The 20,080-nt window shown below is 33.5% G+C and overlaps 1 protein-coding gene across 8 annotated transcripts in view; it reads right to left on the bottom strand.

The window, feature by feature from the left end:
• Positions 1-20,080, bottom strand: part of KIF21A (kinesin family member 21A) — a 137,211-nt gene that overhangs the window by 32,080 nt on the left and 85,051 nt on the right. For 6 of the 8 annotated variants that reach the window (XM_045554021.1, XM_045554022.1, XM_045554024.1 and 3 more), the window contains exons 12-23: positions 11,546-11,636; positions 10,979-11,096; positions 10,364-10,552; positions 9,637-9,836; positions 6,839-6,946; positions 2,972-3,040; positions 2,668-2,867; positions 2,365-2,518; positions 2,028-2,222; positions 1,489-1,590; positions 600-765; positions 90-110 (exon numbers count right to left, since the gene is read on the bottom strand). In XM_045554021.1, coding sequence (XP_045409977.1) covers positions 90-110; positions 600-765; positions 1,489-1,590; positions 2,028-2,222; positions 2,365-2,518; positions 2,668-2,867; positions 2,972-3,040; positions 6,839-6,946; positions 9,637-9,836; positions 10,364-10,552; positions 10,979-11,096; positions 11,546-11,636 — 1,613 coding nt within the window. The remainder of the gene's footprint in view (positions 1-89; positions 111-599; positions 766-1,488; positions 1,591-2,027; positions 2,223-2,364; positions 2,519-2,667; positions 2,868-2,971; positions 3,041-6,838; positions 6,947-9,636; positions 9,837-10,363; positions 10,553-10,978; positions 11,097-11,545; positions 11,637-20,080) is intronic. The other 2 variants (XM_045554023.1, XM_045554026.1) reach the window with 1 other exon arrangement.

Genomic DNA, 20,080 nt, shown 5'->3' with positions numbered 1-20,080 from the left:
TTTAAAAATAAGATGTACCACAATTAGTGTACATGAACAATTAGTAATTCATGCAGCTGTAGGGTACACAGAAAGCTAAACATACTTACCTAATGGTACGCTATCTAGATCTGTGTAAATAATAGCAAAAAGGAAACAAAAAGCAATACTCCAATCAAAACAGATCCAATGTTAAGAACTTCCATATAAAATAAGATTATGTACCATTTATAAGATATGTAGAATAGATGCCATAGCGAACACTTATAAATTTATTTTTTAAGGCAGTTAGATATGCAGAGTAAAGCAATGAAACTTGGTTAATATTTTAAGTAATTTAAATAACCAATTCAGAAACTTGGTTGATTTTTGCCGATTAAAGCTAATTGCTTATTAAGGTTAAATAAGCCTTTTTAAGTTGGTAATCATTTCTTGGAATGACACTAATTACTTCCCCAAAATTTACACATGCAAAATAAAGAAGGAATAATTATTAAGAGCATAAGTAAATATAGCATCTATTCAATAAAGCCATAGAGGAAAGAGATAGATATATTACAGCATGTTCAAAGAGCAAAGCTACCATGCAATTTATTTAACTAAAATTTAGTCCAAATTACCTTGTAAAGCATGGCCTAGTAATGCATCTAGCTCAGGATTTAATTCTGCTTTCTCTTTCAACATATGGAATAAGAGCTGGTTTTGTGTAGCACTGGTTATTTCAGTTTGTTTGAGTCGACCTTCAAGTACTTTAATTTGCGCCTCTTTCTGGGCAGCCTGAAGACCCTGCAACAACAAACAAAAAATTATCTTAGGTCATACAAAACAGAATCTACCACAAAAAGATCTGTATCAAATAGTAAATGCACATGATGTATGGACTTGGACATCAGATAGACCTTAATTCATCCCAGCTCCTCTACTTACTAGCTTGGTGATCTTGGAGAAGTTCACCTGTGCAAGATGTTGTTTACCTTCCTGCTTCTCAGTTTTCTCATATGCAAAATGACATAAATAATACCTATCTTCTGGCACATTGTGAAGATTAAATGAGAGGACGTAACATAAAGAATATAACACAGTCCCAATACAGAAAAAAAGTGAGTCAGAAATCATTGCCACTTTCCACATTTGGGCAGCAGTTTCTTATAGGTGACAAATTAGAGCATTTACATTCAAAAGAGGAGGATGACAACTATTTTTCTTTTCTGATTTTCTTTTGAGGTACAAAGAATCAGTATTAAACCAGTTATGATGCCAAATTTGTTTGCACCTGGAGAAATTTTTTTTAAAGTTTTCGTTTGTTAAGGTACAAGGGGAACTATTTCTTCTTTATCTGTTCTAATACACAAGCATAAGAGATGACAAGCTGATGAAATTATAAATATTGCTGCCTGTTCTGAACACTAAAAAAAGGTAAAAGGGATACTTTCCAATTAAGAATATCAACAAAACAATAATGAATTAGTCAAAACTTAGGTTTTCAGGACTAGTGTAGCTAAATCTTACCTTATTGATGCCCATTGACAGGAAGTGATCTAGCAGGTATCGGGCCTCTGTAAGGGTGCAGGCATTAATGACTGCAGTGACATCCAATGTCTCACCTTCTTCCTATATCAGGCCAGTATAATATTATGTTCATTACTTTGAGCTGAGTGCATTTAAACAGAAGGCAAAAGCCTATTGGTTCATGTATTTATTTGCCAGTATTGGATTAGCTAATGAGACTGCTCAGAAAAGTGTAAAACATAATCCCTACCCCAAGACACATAAGATCTAGTTGAAAAGGTAAGATACATTTAAGCAGTCAAGAATTCAAGGCAGGATGTAATAAATGATACATGTGTTGTATAAACAATACATAATATCACAAAATCAGCAGAGAAATCTGGAGAGCAGGCAGGGAGTGGCATACAGATAAAACCTAAGCATCAGATTAAACCAATACATAGAAAATTCCTTCATATAAAAATTCAAAGTCCTTTTAATAATAAACAATAGAAAAATACTTTTCATTAAACCAATCAGACATTTTAGAAATCACAAACCTTTGCTTCTTCCATCTGCATGATGTTGGCTTGGCAATCAGAAATACTGTCATTGATGTAATCTATGTTAGCAGTTAGTGACTCCATCTCCTCATTGATGTTAACCACATTTTTATCTCCTTCTCCGTTCTCCTTGACTATCTTCTCCCTTCTTCTTGAAAGCTTCTCCCGTCTTTTTGTGAGTTCTTCCCGTTGCTATTGAGAAAACAGGTTGGATTTTAAGAAAAGATGTGCGTAATAATTTGGTTAAGTATTAAAGTTACCCAGGGACCAAATTTGGAAGATTAAAATTAACAGTCAGCCACAGGGCAGCAGATCCACTTTCTATCGTCTATACCTTGAGGAGTCGATTCATGTCAGCCTCCATATTGGAAATAGTCATTTTCTGCATGATGATGTCTGTGACCCTGCGCTCAAGCAGCTGCCACTTCATGCGAGCTGTCTTGGAAGTAAACACTCGGCCAGTCAATCCTTTCCTCTGATACTTTTTTCTATAATCATATAAAAACACAGAAACATAATTACTTATGGACTTATTTGATTGTGTGCTGCCCAACAACAAACCATTTTCTCATCTAAGTACCACATTCAGTATCAATGCCCACAAGGCCAATGTCAGCAGGAACAGAATTATGTGGACCTGGTTCCATTTGTTGTGGATGTTGGTAAGGCCTGGACTCTTGCCACAGGAATTCTCATTTTTGGCTGGGCTCCGGTCTCAACAGCGGCTGCACTGGAGCTGGTGTCCTGGACAGGAACATCAGATGAGCTCAGCTTCCGAGTGACTTTCCCAGCCACTTTATCTGACATGGGCCTTACTTGCCGACGAAGAGCTGTAACCTGAAGTAGCAACAGAGGTTGACTCATTCCATTAGTCTACAGGAATACGCCATTTATCTCAAAGTCAGAATGTTTCCTCCAAATGTTCAACTTGCTTACTGTACCTCTTCAGTTTTGCGACGAAGAACCACTTCTTGGTTTCTTTTTTGGGCCTCCAGAAGTCTAAGTTGATGCTATAAAATAATATTGAATGAGTTGAAATAGCAAACAACAAGATATAATACTTCCTACCCCCACATTAACATATTTCTCCATCTCCCTGAGAACTACAAAAGTTCTTAGCAGAATCTGAGTTAACAGCCTTGTATCTACCCATTACCACAGATACAGATATTTTATTTCAACACAAATACACACTTATATAGCCATCCCTGTCTGGAAAATGAAAAGTTATCTCTGTGCCACATACGTTTATTTAACATTCATATAGTGTTATTATGTGCAAGTAGTTTTCTAAATGCTTTACAAGTATTGTCACATTTAATTTTGTTATACATTTTGTTTTAGTTGCTGGCTGAGGCACAAACAGGAAGACACACAGCTTAGAATATTTAATAGAGTCATCTTACAATATATACAATAAACTGTTTTAAATATAGGGAGAACAAATATCAATTGTATTAGCACTTTATATTGGGAATGTTATTATGGTGGGTAAATGAACAATAAAACATGTCAGCATTGACTATCAATTTGTTTCTAGATACTCTAGATGATAAAGAAAATTAATTATGGATTACTTCAAGCCATTCTTATAGGGATATAATTTAGGAAAGAATTTTGGACTGAAAAAACATAAATCCTAGTTCTAATTCTGTCATTCATTCTCCTTTGTGATCCTGGGCAAAGCTTTGAATTGGACTTCATTACAAACATCCCTTCTAGCACTTACATTCTATTATATAACAAATAATCCCATATGTTTCGCATCCCAAATTCAAACACATCATTCATTTCATGTTTATTCCTATCTATCACATGGGAATTCTTTGATTCTTTGAGAAAAGGACTCCATCTTATCCCTGCCATTTCCTCATTGCCTACCACAATGATTGACATAAAAGCAAAATTAATAAATGTTTTTAAATAAATGAACTACCAAAAACTAATGTTAATGTATAGTTTGAAACTTGTTACTACATTAAATTTCTTCCTATTAAAAACTAAATCTCAAGCTCATTCATATTTTTTGTGTGCTATAGAAATATCACACTTGATTTTCTAAGGGTTCAAAGATGAAAATGATGAGGAACAATTTAAAAAGGAGATGAATATGCACAAAAAGCAACAAATAAAAGAGAGAAGGAATCTGAATATTAGCTTTGTATGAGATTAGCCAATCTCATATCTCTATAATAAAATATAGACATCATATTTTATGGAAAAGATTCAAAAGTTCCATTCCAGGAGTCAACTGTTCAATATTAACCTCTTATATCACATACAAATTAGTAATAAGGAAATAGGCAGCATACACCAGCAGTCTCCAACCTTTTTGACACCAGGGACTGGTTTCATGGAAGAAAGTTTTTCCACAGACCAGGGGGTGGGGCAGGGAGGGTTTCAGGATGATTCAAGTGTACTTTACTTCTATTATTATTACACTATCACTTGCCACTCACACTGACAGGGTTTTGATATGAGTCTACAAGCAACTCCCCAGCACTAACATCACCACCTCAGTTCCACCTCAGATCATCAAGCATTAGATTCTCATAAAGAGCATGCAACCTAGATCCCTCGCACGCACAGTTTATGGTAGGGTTCATGCTCCTATGAGAATCTAATGCCACCACTGCTCATCTGACAGGAGGCAGAGCTTATGCAGTGATGCAAGCGATGGGGAGTGGCTGTAAAGACAGATGAAGCTTCCCTCCCACCTCCTGCTGTGCAGCCGGTTCCTAACAGGCCATGGACCAATACGGGTCCACTCCCAGGTGTTGGGGACTGTAGAAACACTGTAGAGAAATTATTCCTGCCATCCAAAGCTTTCATTTAAACTTTTGTACCCCCACAATATGCTGAAATAATAATAATAATAATAATTAATAAATAAATAAATAAATAAATAAATATAAAATAAAACATAAATAAATAAAACAAAATAGTCAAAAAGTAGAAACAACCTAAATGTCCATCGATTGATGAATAAATAAACAAAATGTGCTCTATCCATATAGCCATAAAAAGAAATAAAGTACTGATATATGCTACAATATGGTAAATCTTGAAAACAGTATGCTAAGTATATGAAGCCAGACACAAAAGGCCATATATGGTATGATTCCATTTACAGGAAATGTCTAGAATTGACAAATCCATAGAGACAGAAAGTAGATTAGTGGCTGTCAGGGGCCAGGAGCAATGGTGAATGAATGCTAATGGGGATGGGGTTTCTTTTTGGGGTAATGAAAATGTTCTGGAATTAGACAGTGGCAATCATTGCACAATATACTTAATACTAATATACTAAAAACCTAAATTGTACATTTTAAAAAGGTGAATCTTATAGCATGTGAATTATATCTCAATTTTTTTTTCTGAGAGAGGGTCTCACTCTGTTGCCCAGGCTAGAGTGCAGTGGCATTATCATAGCTCACTGCAATCTCCAACTCCTGGCCTCAAGTGATCCTCCTGCCTTGGCCTCCCAAAGTGCTAAGAACACAGGTGTGAGCCACTGCAACTGGCCTATATCTCAATTTTTTTGAAAAACAGCAGAGAAAAGGAAACTAGGCAATATGGTAGAATGTGCTTCTACTTGATTTCAGTAGGAACATATTAGTATAAACAAAATCTAAAATGCCCAGGAATTGAATGTAACAAATACACTGATTACTAAAAGACACTGATATACTAGGGGAAAAAAGAAATAAATAGATCCATAAATATGGGAGTCATCTAGTCAAAATATCTGCTTTTCTACCTCCTTACCGTCTCCTTTCTATCTCAAGTTTTCTCTTTACCGCCCAAAGTAGATTTCCATTTCTAAAATATGCTGTATGTTCATATTTTTTCCAGGGAAGATTTAGAAAAAGTTGAACAAGAAAAAAGGAACAATGGCTAGAAACTAACCAATTATGGGGGAAAAAAGCGATAGCTTCTTATTTTAAGAAAAAAATCATAACTATAATTTCTCATTTTAAAGAAGTAACCATATCATCAAAAATTTGGAAAGAAGAAAAAAATCAACTATAACCTATAACCCTGACACAATTACAGTTAGCATGTTAGTATGCATCCTTCAAAACTTCCTTCATTATAATCAAGCACACACTTATTAAAGGATACTTTACTCTTAATGTTAAGTCATAGTCATTTTTCATATAACTACACAGATTCTAAATCCTAATTTTTAATGATGAATAACCACCCACTTAATGGAATAGACCATAATTATTTCCATTCCCCCTACTGACTTTTTTCCTAAAGTTGTTAAAAATTTTTCACACATAGTAATTTTTCCAATTTTAGATTATTTTCTTAGTTTGAATTCACAGAAGCAGAATACTTGAGTCAAAGGATACAAAAACTTGTATAGTTCTTTAAAAAGCCTCTTCTGGTGAGGACTGGTTATTTTGGAATACTTGTAAGTATTCAGGAATACTTGTAAGAAACTCTAGTGATGAAACTGTCTTCAGGACCATGCTAAAATTGCTATCTTACATAATACTGCAACTAGTGCCTTGGTCTCTCTAATCACACATTCTTTGCCATTTACTTCTACCTCATCATCCAGAAAGTAAACCTCCAAATAAATTTTATAGTATTACAGTGTTTTTCATGAACTTTTATATTGAATTACGATATTCCACATACTGTAATAAATGATGATTTATAAAATTAATGCTTATTTACTGTCCTTAACCTGCATTTAATAGTTCCAGTTATCAGAAATTTTTCCTCCATTTACTAAGCAATCTTATTCAATGTACATTATTTTTACATAACTGAGAGCTAAAAGGTCCACTCACATCTCGTTTGCGCTGATCCTTTTTCAATTGTGCAATCTCTCTGTTCCTCCTAGACTCTGTCAGTCTGGCTTTCTCTTGTTCTTCTTTCATTTGTTTCATTAGGCGAACCTAAAAAATTAGGTATATACATCTATTGGGATTACTCTATCATAACATTCATTAAATAAATTATATATATGGAAGTAAGTTCTTAGAATTCTGAATATTTAACATGGAAACATGGAGTTTTGCTGCACATTTTAAATGATCAATTCTTATTTTTGCAGGATTCATATATTTCTACTTCTATTGCATTTCTGTCAAATTGCTAAGTGCCCCTGTGCTTTTCATATTCGATGTTCAGTTGTTCTATAACTTGAAATTTTGATATTTAGTTTACTATCAGTAGCTGTGTGACCCTGAACAAGTAACTTTAGCTCTCTAGGTTTTGGTTATCTCATCTATAAAATGCAAATAATATTTCTACATTAGATTTTTGTGAGAATTCAATGAGTTAATACTTATATAGTATTTATAACAGTGCCTAGCACATAATAAGAACCTAATAATTTTTAGCTATTGTTGCTGTTATCAGCAATTACACAACATCATAATCTAACTACAGTCATGTGCAACATAACAATGTTTCAGTCAACAACAAACCACATATGTGATGGATGATAGTCCCATATGATTATAATGGTGCTAAAAAATTCCTATTGCCTAGTGATGTTTTAGCATAGTAATATTGTAGCCTGAAGTATTACACACATATTAGTAGTGATGCTAGTGTAAACAAACCTACTGTGCTGTTAGTCTTATAAAAGGATAGCACATACGATTATGTACGGTACCTAATACTTGATAATGAAATAAACAACTAGCTGTGTTAGTGGTTTATATATTTACTATACTATACTTTTCATCATTATTTTACAGTGTACTCCTTCTACTTGTTAAAAAAAAAGTTAACTATAAAACAGCCTCAGGCAGGTCCTTCAGGAGGTATTCCAGAAGAAGGCATTGTTATCATTAGAAATGACAGATCCATGGGTGTTACTGCCCCCAAAGACCTTCCAAGGGACAAGAGGTGGAAGTGGAAGATGGTGATATTGATGATCCTGATTCTGTGTAGTTCTAGGCTAATGTGTATGTTTGTGTCTTAGTTTTTAACAAAAAAGTTTAAAAAGTAAAAGAAATAAAATAAAAAATTTTAAAAATAAAAAAAGCTTATAGAATAAGGATATGAAGAAAAACTATTTTTATACAGCTGTATGATTGTTTGTGTTTTAAGTGTTATTACAAAAGAGTCAAAAGTTAAAAAAAATTTAAAGTTTATAAAGTTAAAAAGTTATAGTAAGCTAAATATAATTTATTATTGAAAAAAGAAAAAAACTTTTTAATAAATTTAATGTAGCCTAAGTGTACAGTTTATAAAGTCCACAGTAGTGCACAGTAATGTCCTAGGCCTTCACATTCACTTACCACTCACTCACTGACTCACCCAGAGCAACTTCCAGTTCTGTGAGCTACATTCAGGGTAAGTGCCCGATACAGCCAGACCTCAGGAACATTGCAGGTTTGATTTGAGACCACCACAATGAAGTGAATACCCCATTAAAGCAAGTCACACAAACTTTTTCGTTCCCCAGTACATATAAAAGTTATGTTTACACTCTACTGTAGTCTACCAAATGTGCATTACATCTAAAAAAAGTACACATCTTAATTAAAAAATACTTTATCCCTAAAAAAGGCTGACACAGAGACATAAAGCACATGCTGTTGGAAAAATGCTGCCAGTATACTTGCTTGGCACAGGGTCCACAAACCTTCAATCTATAAAATATTCAGTATCTGTGAAGCACAATAAAGTGAATCACAATAAAACAAGGTACATTTGTACAGGTGTACCATTTTTTCATCTTTTATAGGGTATTTTTACTGTACCTTATCTGCAGTTAGATATGTTTAAATACAAAAATACTTACCATTGTGTTACAATCACCTACAGTATTCAGTACAGTAGCATCCTGTACAGGTTTGTAGCCTAGGAGCAATAGGCTATACCACATAGCCTAGGTGTGTAGTAGACTAAACCACCCAGATTTATGGAAGTGAGTTCTACGGGCTTTGTTCACACAATGACATTGCCTAACAATGCATTTCTCAGAACATACGCCCATCATTAAGCAATGCATGATTGTACTTCCTAAATCACTCCATGTTTGCTAACTTAAGGAAACTACATTGATTTTCATGCAGATGTTAAGAATAATCAGTCCGACAACAGAAACAGATAGATCAGGATTCACATACACTCTTTGGTCAGGAGAAGAAAACCTAATTTTCTATGCATGGGAATGATAAACACCAAATTCAAGACAGTCATTAGCTCTTGGGGAATGGGGATTATGATAGAAAATGAAACACACGAGGCTTAGTGTATTATCCGTAATGTTTTAATATTTTAAACTAGATAGTGAATATAGTGTTTGTTACGTTATTATCTTACCTATGCTATTTTTCATGTTTGAAATATTTTAAACTGTTGTTAACCTCGTGTAAGAGTTTTAAGAGGAGAAATATCCATCAAAGTCTGAGAAGCCCTATTGACCACATGATTTTTCAGCTACTCTGAAGAAAGGCTTTGACGAGGGATGACTATCAGAAACAACTTCTAATTGCCAAAGGGAAGCACATCATTTGTAAGACTGGGTTACCTTTCATCGAATATTGGAAGAGCCACAATAGTGTTTTTGTCACAAATGACACAAGCATCCTTAACATCAAGCTTTAATGGAAAACATAATCAATACCTTTGTTTTTTTCATTTCCATCACATCCTGCTGCAATTTCTTCAATTGCTTTTCATATTGAGATTGATTTTTAAGCAACCTTGCATGCTCTTTTTGAGCTGTCTGAAGTCTCTGCAGTTCTTTATTCATGGCTTGGAGTTTTTTTTCATATTCAGACCTAACTTTTTTTGCCTTTTCTTCCGAATAAGATTCCACCGACCCTAAATGACCAAAGGGTATTTGTATTTGTTTTGTGAGACACATATTTTTCTTTCATAGATTTACAACCCATGACCTTCGAGAAGAGCTACCTTCCCAAACACCCAAACCTCAGGAGGCCAGGGTGTCTTTCAACTCTCTCTTTTATTATCTACTCTTAACCCGTTTAACAATTATTGAAGTTTATTTTTTCAATTTAAAAATGTCCCCAGCATAAATCAGACACTAAAACAATTAACTACAACTTTGGATAAAATAATTAAATAGCCTAAACAGATTATCAGTATTAAAAAACAAAATAAATAACACTATATAACATGAGACAAATTAACATTTAATGTGCCCAGAAAATCCTTACAGTCTACATACCATTTTTAAATAAAAGGCACAAACTTTGACTTGCAAAAAAAACAAACAGAAAAAAAAAATTTAATGTGGCTTCTAATTTTTTTTCTTCTAAAGGAAGAAGATAAAAACCCATTTTGATGATTTAGTTTGAACTTTCATTTGAATTAAATATAACTCTTACCTAAGTTTTGAAGCACCTGGTCTCTTTCAAGTTGAGTATCCCGGATTTTATGTTGCAGCATCATTAGCTTCTCTTCATATTGTTTTTTCAGCGTCTGCAGTCTTTTCTGGCTATTTTCTAGTTCATCAATCAGCTTCTGCTTAATTGCAATTTCACAAGTAATATTTGCTAAGTCTGCTTGATAATTGGCTATTTAAAAAAGAAGAAAATAAAAATACTGAGAATAGAGGCCAAAATACCATAACTCTAGCTTTCAAGTAAGACCAAAAAAACATCATCTTCACCCAGGTATTTTTTATTCAGTTGGCAGCTATTAGAAATATTTCCTGGATAAACCAAAAACTGAAAAGGTGAACAAGATAAAGAATGTTCACCTTTGGTCAAGGACAAGAAACACTATTTGTACTAAATAAGAATGGAAATCACAAAATGACTAAATCCAATAAGGGAAGGAACTCTTCATTGGTTTAGCACATCAGCCTTGGAGGGAGTTCCTAGGTCAGAAGTCATAAAAGCTGCTTTCAGGAAGGATGAAATGGAGAATGTTAAAAGCTCTCTGTCATGATTTAAACAACTACCCAAAGTGAATTTTTGCCCTTGTTAAAGGGCAAGTACCTTTTTCATCTGATTCGGAATCTGATTCATCAGAGCTTTCACCCCCTTCAATGTCATTTTCCTCCTCCTCCTCCTCCTCTTCCTCATCCTCATGATCACTCACTTCTTGATTCTCTTCCTAAAATATGATTTGTGACCATTAATAAGACAATATCGACAAAGCAAACTGATTACGTCATTAAGAGAGCCTGCTGGAATACAAAGTACAGAAGCACAGTAATTTTACTTTTCCTCAGTGCAAAAATTATCCCAAGATGTTAAGGTTATTACATAATAATTTTGGCATAAATCAAAAATATTTCATCTCTCATAGTACGAGAATATCCCCCCCCCCCGACCACACACACACACACACACACACACACACACACACACACACACACACACAATGCTTTCACAACACATGAGATTAAGAGTTGCCAATATTTCTGAAGTCCTCAAGGAAACATTAAATTGGATGCATGACAACCGTTTCCCTTTTCTACACATAAGTTAGTACAGTTATCAGCAACCAAGGACAATCTAATCCAGTGACTAAAACTTACAAGTTCATTTTTCCATACTTACCACTTCTAATTCATTGTTTTCTCTTTCAGAAATACCCTTTTCTTCTTTCTTCTCCTGGTCAGTGTCTGTATTATCTTCTTTACCAGCCACGCTAAAAAAAGGAACATAAGGGTAAGATGTTAAAGTAGAAAAGAAAATTATTCACTTTTTTCTCTCAGATTTTTAAAAACCATACAATTATTTGTGAAAACAAACTTTAAAAGTTGGTCACTTGATTGAACAAAGCTATCCTGTCTGATGCTTCAGAGAAAAATAGAAATCACCTTTTAACTAATAGTGTAATGATTTATATCACTGGAGAAAATATTATTTTCTAGAAATGCTGAGGCATATGTTATACCCTGAAGCATGAGATCTGAGGATAAAGCTGAGAACTAGTCACAGTAAGAGCCAATTAACTAGAATATAAGACACTTTAAATTAAAGTAAATCAAAACATTTTTGTTTTCTCATCTGAATACATAAAACTTTTCTCCTATAAATACAAAGATATAAAAACTACATTTTCATTGATGTCCTAATAAATTTAAGATCAAATTTAAAGAACTAGAATAAATCTGCCTGCAATAAGTTTGTCTACACTGGCTATATCCATCAGAATGTTCAGATCTCCTTCTGGTAGTACCATAGGCTCTTTTTTCTGAGGCCATCCCTACAGCCCAGGGCTATTTCTCATTATGGTCTCACAGAATGGGTCTCTGCATACCAAAACTGTCTAAAGTTCAGGCTGCCCTTCAATCGAATAGGAAATTTCAGGGTGGGTTATAAGATTAACAAGATATAATTGGAAGACCTCCTCTGCAGAATTCTAGTACCTACAGCCATAACTGCACTCTGACATCAGGGTAGCTAAACTAATTCAGCCCTCGTGACCTGAGAAGATAAAAGACTATTAGTGAGCAAAGTTTTTGCACAGCCAAATCACTCTGATCCCTTTTGAGTTTAGCAACCATGACCAACTATGCACAGAAGTTGCACTTCTGTTCACTGGACTCATACATTTAATCAAGCTAAATCATATTAAGAAAGTGAACTTTAAATGAATCTAGATGTGAAAGATTTCTTTTTGTGCTACAGTAACACATCAAAATCATGAAGAATAAAAAGAATACTCAAAGCAATATTCTTCAAGTAAAATTCCCCTAGAAAGTGCCTACAAATTTTATCACATTAGCTTAAGAGCAGCTATCATTTCTTTCATATATTCCGCTATATTAAATAATTGCCCTAATACATAGATTTATTTTTAGCTTCTAGGCTAAAAATATAAGCTCAAATAGGCCCTATTAATTACTTAACTTTAATGTTGAACTCCAGGTTCCTATTCTCACAGATATTTTCATACTCAAAACAATATGAACATAAATACTTTCCCTTGTAAGCACTTTTCAGAGTTTGTACTTTTATGTTTATTTATGTGATTATTTACTTAGTGTCTGTCTTCCCCACTAGACTGTAAGCCTCATAAGGGCAGAGATCTTGTCTGTTTGGTTCATTATTATATCTCTGGTATCCAGGGCCTGGCACACAATAAATGTGCGGTAAGGGTTTGTTAAATAAATCAATCCCTGTGACTATGCAATCTCTGTGTTTGAACATGTCTATGCATTTCAAGCCCCAGTTATGTTGGAGCAAAATGGTATGGTTTGAAAAATGCATAAAGATGCGTGGAAGACAGCGTATCTCTGGAGTGAGAAGAAAGCACAAGTAGGAGGACCACTAAAACAGCCTTAACTAGGCAGGAATCAAGTAAATTGTAACAGGATTCCAAAAGTGTTGCGAAATAATTTTGTTAGAGGAAAATGCACTTGAAGAAAACTAGGAACCACCTACAAAGAATTTGTATGATAAGCAAGAAATAAATGTACGTTATATACTGAATGCCTCTCTTCATTGTTTATAAATACTAGGACTGCTGATTTTCCACCATCAAGCTGCAAATCTAGAAAGAAATTCCCTCTTCATCCAATCACATTAAAAGCCCAGCACTAGGCATCCAAACAGTGCTATACTTGAGATTTAGACCCAAGGTTGAGGGCTAGGAGAGGAGAATGTGTTAGGAGGATGTCTCTCATCAGGTCTCCCTATTCCCCCCTTGTGCAGTCTCCTTTCTCACCTGTGACTGTTGCGGTACACAATTTTCATTATTGTTGGTTCCTTCATTACTTCAAGTTCCAACCAAACCTCCTTTTACTCCAGTTTATGACCATCTTATCCAAACACCTAACTTGACACATCCTCCTGTTCCCTCCAAGTCACTAATATCCAGCTTAACAAATGATATCTTTCACTTATATACTAAATTAATTCATACAAGTTTTTCATGCCACTTCTGATGCAGAAAAATCAGCAGTCATAACTTTACATTATTCATTTACCTTTACAAATCACTGTTAAGGCTTATGCTTTTGAAATACAAATTGATACTTCTAATTACTATACCTCAAATAATCACATTTTCCTCGATAAACTGAGGCAAATTGATACCTAAAATAACTTTCTAAGCGGCAGGGGAAGATATTTAAATTTGCACTTTATAAAGAATCAGAATCTTGGGAGCTAGGAGGAACATTAGCAATTAACCCCTTCATTTGACAAACAAAAAAGAAACTGTGGCCTGGAGAAGTTAATCCACTCAAGGGGGATAAATACAAGTGTTCTGACTCCCAGACCAGTGTTGTAGAAACTTGCTTTCAAAATTCAGTTCACACACCAGAAGAATCTGCATCACCCAGGAGCTTCTTAGATATACAGAATCACATGCTCCATCTCAGCCCTACTGAACCAGAATCTGCATTTTATCAAAATCCCCAGGAGATTTGTAGGCACATCGAGTGCTGAGAAGCACTGTCCTAGAACCACCAAAACTGCACTGCTTTTGCTATTCTTTGAGGATCACGTAAGGTTGGAAGTAAACTCTCTTCACTAAATACATATAAAGGACTTGACTATTTTAAGGTGGTAAAATGCTTCTATACACAACGTTCATGATGAATCTTATTTTGACCTTTCAAAATAGAAGAAATTTCACAATTGTAATGCCTTAATTTAGGTCCAATCATAAGCAGATTGTTCTAAATATATTGACTAGTTGAGTTCTATTGTGACCTACAGACAATTAGAATTATATCTAAGTATAGAATACTTTAAAGAAGTTATAGACTTATAGAATATAAGTATAGAAACCTTAGAATACTATATAACATACAGAATATAATTATAGAGTATAAATTATAAAACAATGTAAAGAAAATAAAATTTTTAAGCTTTAAAATATATTTACAGTAAGGTATTTGTTTAATTGCATAGTAAAAGTTCTGAAGTTCTTATTTTAAGTAAGATGAATTTCTAAAGTTGGGCTTCTAAAATAGTTAAATGTTGTTTTGAAACCATTTTATTTTCTTAATCATTTTGACTATATAACCTGGAGACTTGTTTAGGAAAATCTATGGAGACAAGTTCTGGTAAGAAGCAAAATACCACTTGATTTTTGGTTAAATAATCATAATTCTGAATCAGTAAAATCCAAATTTTTATTATATAGAGTTCACAAATATGCTTCTAAATTTTTCTCAAGTTTCTAATGGAAAAAAAAGAGACTACCCTGATTTTGATGACCACTTCAAATACATTTTATTAATAAAAGCAAAAATTGTCTTTCTATGTCAACCTTAAGAATGCCTTGTAAATCTTATCTGTAGTAAGGCCACAGTTTCCTTTTGCTTTGTTGCCATTTTAACATTGTTTTCAATAAAGATTACACCAAATAAAGAAGACAAGGAGAGAGAGGCCCACCCATGACTTAGCAAGTGCTGCAACAAAATGTCAATTCCTACTCTGCTCACAAGTTTCTGAAAGACACAGAATTGCTTTTTTTTTTCTGAATAAACCAAATGGTGGGGTCTGGGGGGGTTATTTTTAGCCTAAAAAAAGTAAGTCATTCTCAAAATTATGATACTTTATTCTGAAATCACATAAAACTGCCTGAATTTTAATTCATGTATCTAGTGAAGGTTTTATTCTTTAAAAAATACTTTTTAAAGATTTGTTACAGTGTTTTTGTTATTTTTATAAAAACATCATTACTTTTAGGAGCACCCAGTTTATCTAGTCTGAAACAATCTATATAATTCTATAACACATTTCCTTGTGAATGGCAACTAAGTATTTAAATGACATTTTAATAAAAAACCTGGGAAATATTCCAACCTTCTTTCTTCTCGATTGCTTTCCTCAAGTTTCTGTAGCCTTCAAAACCACGAGGCACAGTATTGGAAGGCCAAGCCAATGAAGGACAAATCAGACAGTAAAAAGCGAAAGTGATAAGAAGGTAAAAATGATACATGAGCTTGAAGACTTTAAAATAAATTTTAAAAGATATCATCAAAGGACAATACATAGTAAAAAGGCAATACATTTTGCATGAATAAAAAGTGAGTAGAAAATCAAGCAGCATTATATCTAAGAAGAGTACATAGACTATCAGTTGAAATTATTCAGTCTCAATTTATATAAGTTGATAAGTATTAGGAATGCTTGGATGCCATTGCTTTTTTAGTCTGAAATGGATCAATTTCCTCAGCTTCCCTCTCCCAAAACAAGAGCTCAGTTTCAATGATACCCTTTTCCTTTTAAACCTTTACAGAAAACATTTTTATGGCATCATTAAAAGAACTTCACAAAGTAATGCCTTTATACCATAACATGAAAATATCACTAATACTACATACTAGGATACTACTTTTAAAAACTTGTTTTCTGTTTTAATATACTACATGTGAACATCACTAAATCTAAAAAAAAATTCAAAATCATATATGAAATGGTATTACAGGCAAATGAATATGGTTGTTATGATATCCATGAAAAACTGTAATTTTGTAATTTTATTAATTGGAAATAAAATCTCATAATATTGGGATTAAAGAGTTTACTAGTTATTATAAACTAACTACCAAGCAGGCATATCTAAGGCAAAAGTGGCAAAAAAAAAAAGGGGGGGGGGGGTAATGTAGTACTTTCCATTAGTAAAATTGTTTTTTAAATAGAAACAATAAGAAATGCCATAAATATGTAGCTAAAGGCTTTCAAATATAATTTTAAAAAATTCAATACACAAACATAAGGATCTTTACTCAATGGAATGTACTGTATACCAATATTTGTCATGTAGACAAAACATAGATGTGCTAGGCTCTGGTTAAGCATATGACAATCTTGATATGGCACACTTCTGCCTAGAATTCCAAAAATATTTTTCAGAATAATCAATATTTTAAAATAAAGAGATTGAGTCAGATGTATGAATTATTTCATCAAGCCAGTTCTTCTCATTCTAATTTTTTAACGTGTGCTCACATGTGATTTTCATTTTTTGGTCTGTGATTGTTTTTCACAATCAACTTATATACTGTTTTTACAAGATAAGACTAGCAATCCTTCTGAGAAAAAAATTCTACAGGGTAATATTCACCAGGGATAAAATGGTCCAGTATAGCGATTATAAAAAGGCAAGTTAAGCCATTTCCTAAGAAATCTGTGTGCTTCTGGAGTTTCAACCCAACACCACTAAATACAAATACAGTGCAGTCTGATGAATGAGGAAGTTTGTTATATTGCAAGTCATTTAAAGCTAGATATCCAAAATTATGGAACTTAATTGTGAATGGTAAATTTTCTTTATCCATATACACAAAAAAATGTATGTCTAATCTAGGCTTATGCTAATAATAATGAGCTACAAGGGCTCAGAGGAATCGTTCCCTGGTGAAGAGCCCAAATTTTCTAATTTCAATACAAAGAATTTTTGTTTATCTTATACAAGAGAGCTACATTAAAAAGTATAGTTAACATGAGCTAATAAGTAGGTAAATTTTAGATGCCTTCCCACGTGCAATATTAAAAAACATTGTAATCAATCGTTCAAAAAGACAACAGAGGGTCAGAGAAGTAAACTAATAATCAGACACTTCTCCATAACTTACAGGAGTTCAGTTTTTATTTCATTTAGTTCCCCTACAATGCTTCTTCTATAATAGAGAGTGAGAGTGAGAGCAAGAGAGAGAGAGAATGACATCTTGCCAACCATTCTAACATTTGTATAACTAAAAGGCAACATAGTTTATTCAATTATCCAGAAGCAGATAACCTGGTTAACTGGACATCTGTGATCCTTGATGGTCCCCTTTTTTCTCACTATTTACACCTTTGAATTATTTTACAGCTCTACAGAAAATAAGCACAAAAAGATAGAAGAGCAAACCTTAAAACCCCACATGTGAGCTATAGGTTATAGTTCTGATCAAAACTTTCAAGTAAAATGGGATTTGTGGCATCCTCCCTGAGCACAAATGCAGCTTCTGACATAAAAATGACCCAACTGTCACTCTCCTATCAACTCTTACAGTTGTCAGAGGCCTTGTAGCCACTACAATCAAAAATCAACAACACAAAGTAAACTGAAAGACATGGAGCTTCTAAAGAATTTTAGAGTTCTGTGGGAAGGAAAGAAAGCAGCTAAGAGAGGCAGGACAGCTTAGGAGAGCTGAACCCAAAGGTCAGGCAAGCCCCAGGCAGGTTTTAGAAACTCTCAGCCACATGAGGGTAAAGAAAACATCTTTCTTACTCTGCTTGATTTTTTTTTTCTTCATTAGATTATGCTGCCTAAAATTTCACCATTTGGATTAATGTATCCTTCTTTCAAAATTACAAACATCCCTAGTAAGGAAGCTTATTGATTTTCAGTCATTTCTACTGGTATGAATTCCTTTAGTTAGATGGCTTTGCTCTTGAGTTTGAATTTAAGGAGATGAAAGAAGAAAGTAGATAATTTTATAATTGGGGGCACTGCAGGGCAGAGCAAAATTACATGAGAACTGGACTGCATAGGGGTGGAATGAATCCAGGCAGCACGGAGAGAAAGGAAGATCAGTAAGAATGAATGGCTACAGCAGAAATTCATATTTTTTCCCCAAAGACTGGCCTACGCACATGAGAAGGAAAGAAGGTTTCTTTCCCCTTTTTCGTCTTTTCTTACTGCCTTCTGAATTGTTCTTACCACACTATGAAATGAGCAAAAATCATTTCATGTAATTGAGTTGGGAAATCGGGACATCATGTATTAATAACACTTACTAGAGAAAAATTAGTTCAAGGTTCCAAGCAAGTAATTTTTAATTGAACTTACTGTATGTGTAAAGGTGAGGCCCAATTTTGCAATTGCAAAACCTAAATTTTGCAATGCCCTCACTGATAAATAAAATAGATAAACATGAAGCCTGTAATGAACTCAACCAGAATCAATATATCCAAACAGGAGCTATCATCTCCAAGGCGCTCCCATGGAAAGCTGCTGTCATTCTAAACATTTCTAGGTTTATTGTTTGTTTCAACTTGTAGCAAATCCTTTGGCTAAAATGAGAGCTTATCTACATTTTTAAAATAGAAATGTATATTACATACCACTAAAAATTATTGGGATCTAAATATGATGAATGAAATGTCTTATCAAACAGAGTAAAATAGGATTGGTTTCCATTTTTTAATCCAAAACAACATTTGATTATAGTGTGGCAAGACTTAATTTCTATAAATTTTTATATGTAGTAATATAAATTCATAAACTGGCTCTAAAGACTTTTATAGTTATATTGTGTTTATAGTACACAAAAATATTTTCTAGGTTCACAAATTTTGTAGGCATCAGTTTTACAAGATACACTACAGCGTGCATGTGAAAAAATGCTTTAAATTTTTTTTCATAAAGCACTCTATAGGAGTATTAATTTTTAGGAAGTATTAATTTGTTTTTCTCCTTCTATGCTATCCTTCACTTCTTATCTAGCATGTTCTTTTTTCTCACAAATATTTTATCTCCAATAATATCACCTTTTGTTAGGAAATAACTTATTTTCTTTGCTTAGATTTTTGTATTTAAATTCAGTTTTTTGGTGAGTTCTTATTAGTATTGTATTAACATCTACTATTATTTTTAACTTAATAATTATTACAACTACCATAATCACTGAATTAGTCACAATTTTTCACTTTGAAATAACTGCTGTTTTGTTTAAATTTTGTTTATCTTACATGGATATGAGTTCTATAATAGAGCAACAAAGAAAAAAATCTTAATGATAGAGCATTTTTCCTTTGTTACTATGTATTATCACAAAAATAACCTGAATCAGAGGTATTAATTTGGGGGTACCTATCACTACTATAAAAATGTCAAAAAAACACCCTAGATTTCTATTGGAATCCCTATTTATTTTTCATTATTCATACTCAATAGGTTATTAAGGCAGTATCTCCAGATTTACTTCAAAAGAAAAGAGCAGAATCAGCTATGACCTTGAAAAATAACCCTTGCTTATATTTACTTATTATTCATGAACACAAACCACCTAGACAAGTCACACCATTTGACATTTTGACCAACTACAGAATTGGATTTAACAAGTAAATGAGAAGTCATGTGCAAAAGTCTCATGTTCATTCAAGCAGTATGTTGGGCAACACTAGTTTCAATAATCC

Source organism: Lemur catta, chromosome 6 (genome assembly GCF_020740605.2).
Source record: "Lemur catta isolate mLemCat1 chromosome 6, mLemCat1.pri, whole genome shotgun sequence".
Taxonomy (NCBI): Eukaryota; Metazoa; Chordata; class Mammalia; order Primates; family Lemuridae; genus Lemur; species Lemur catta.
The sequence above is the reverse complement of the archived record's forward strand: the minus strand, read 5'-3'. Positions and strand labels throughout refer to the sequence as shown.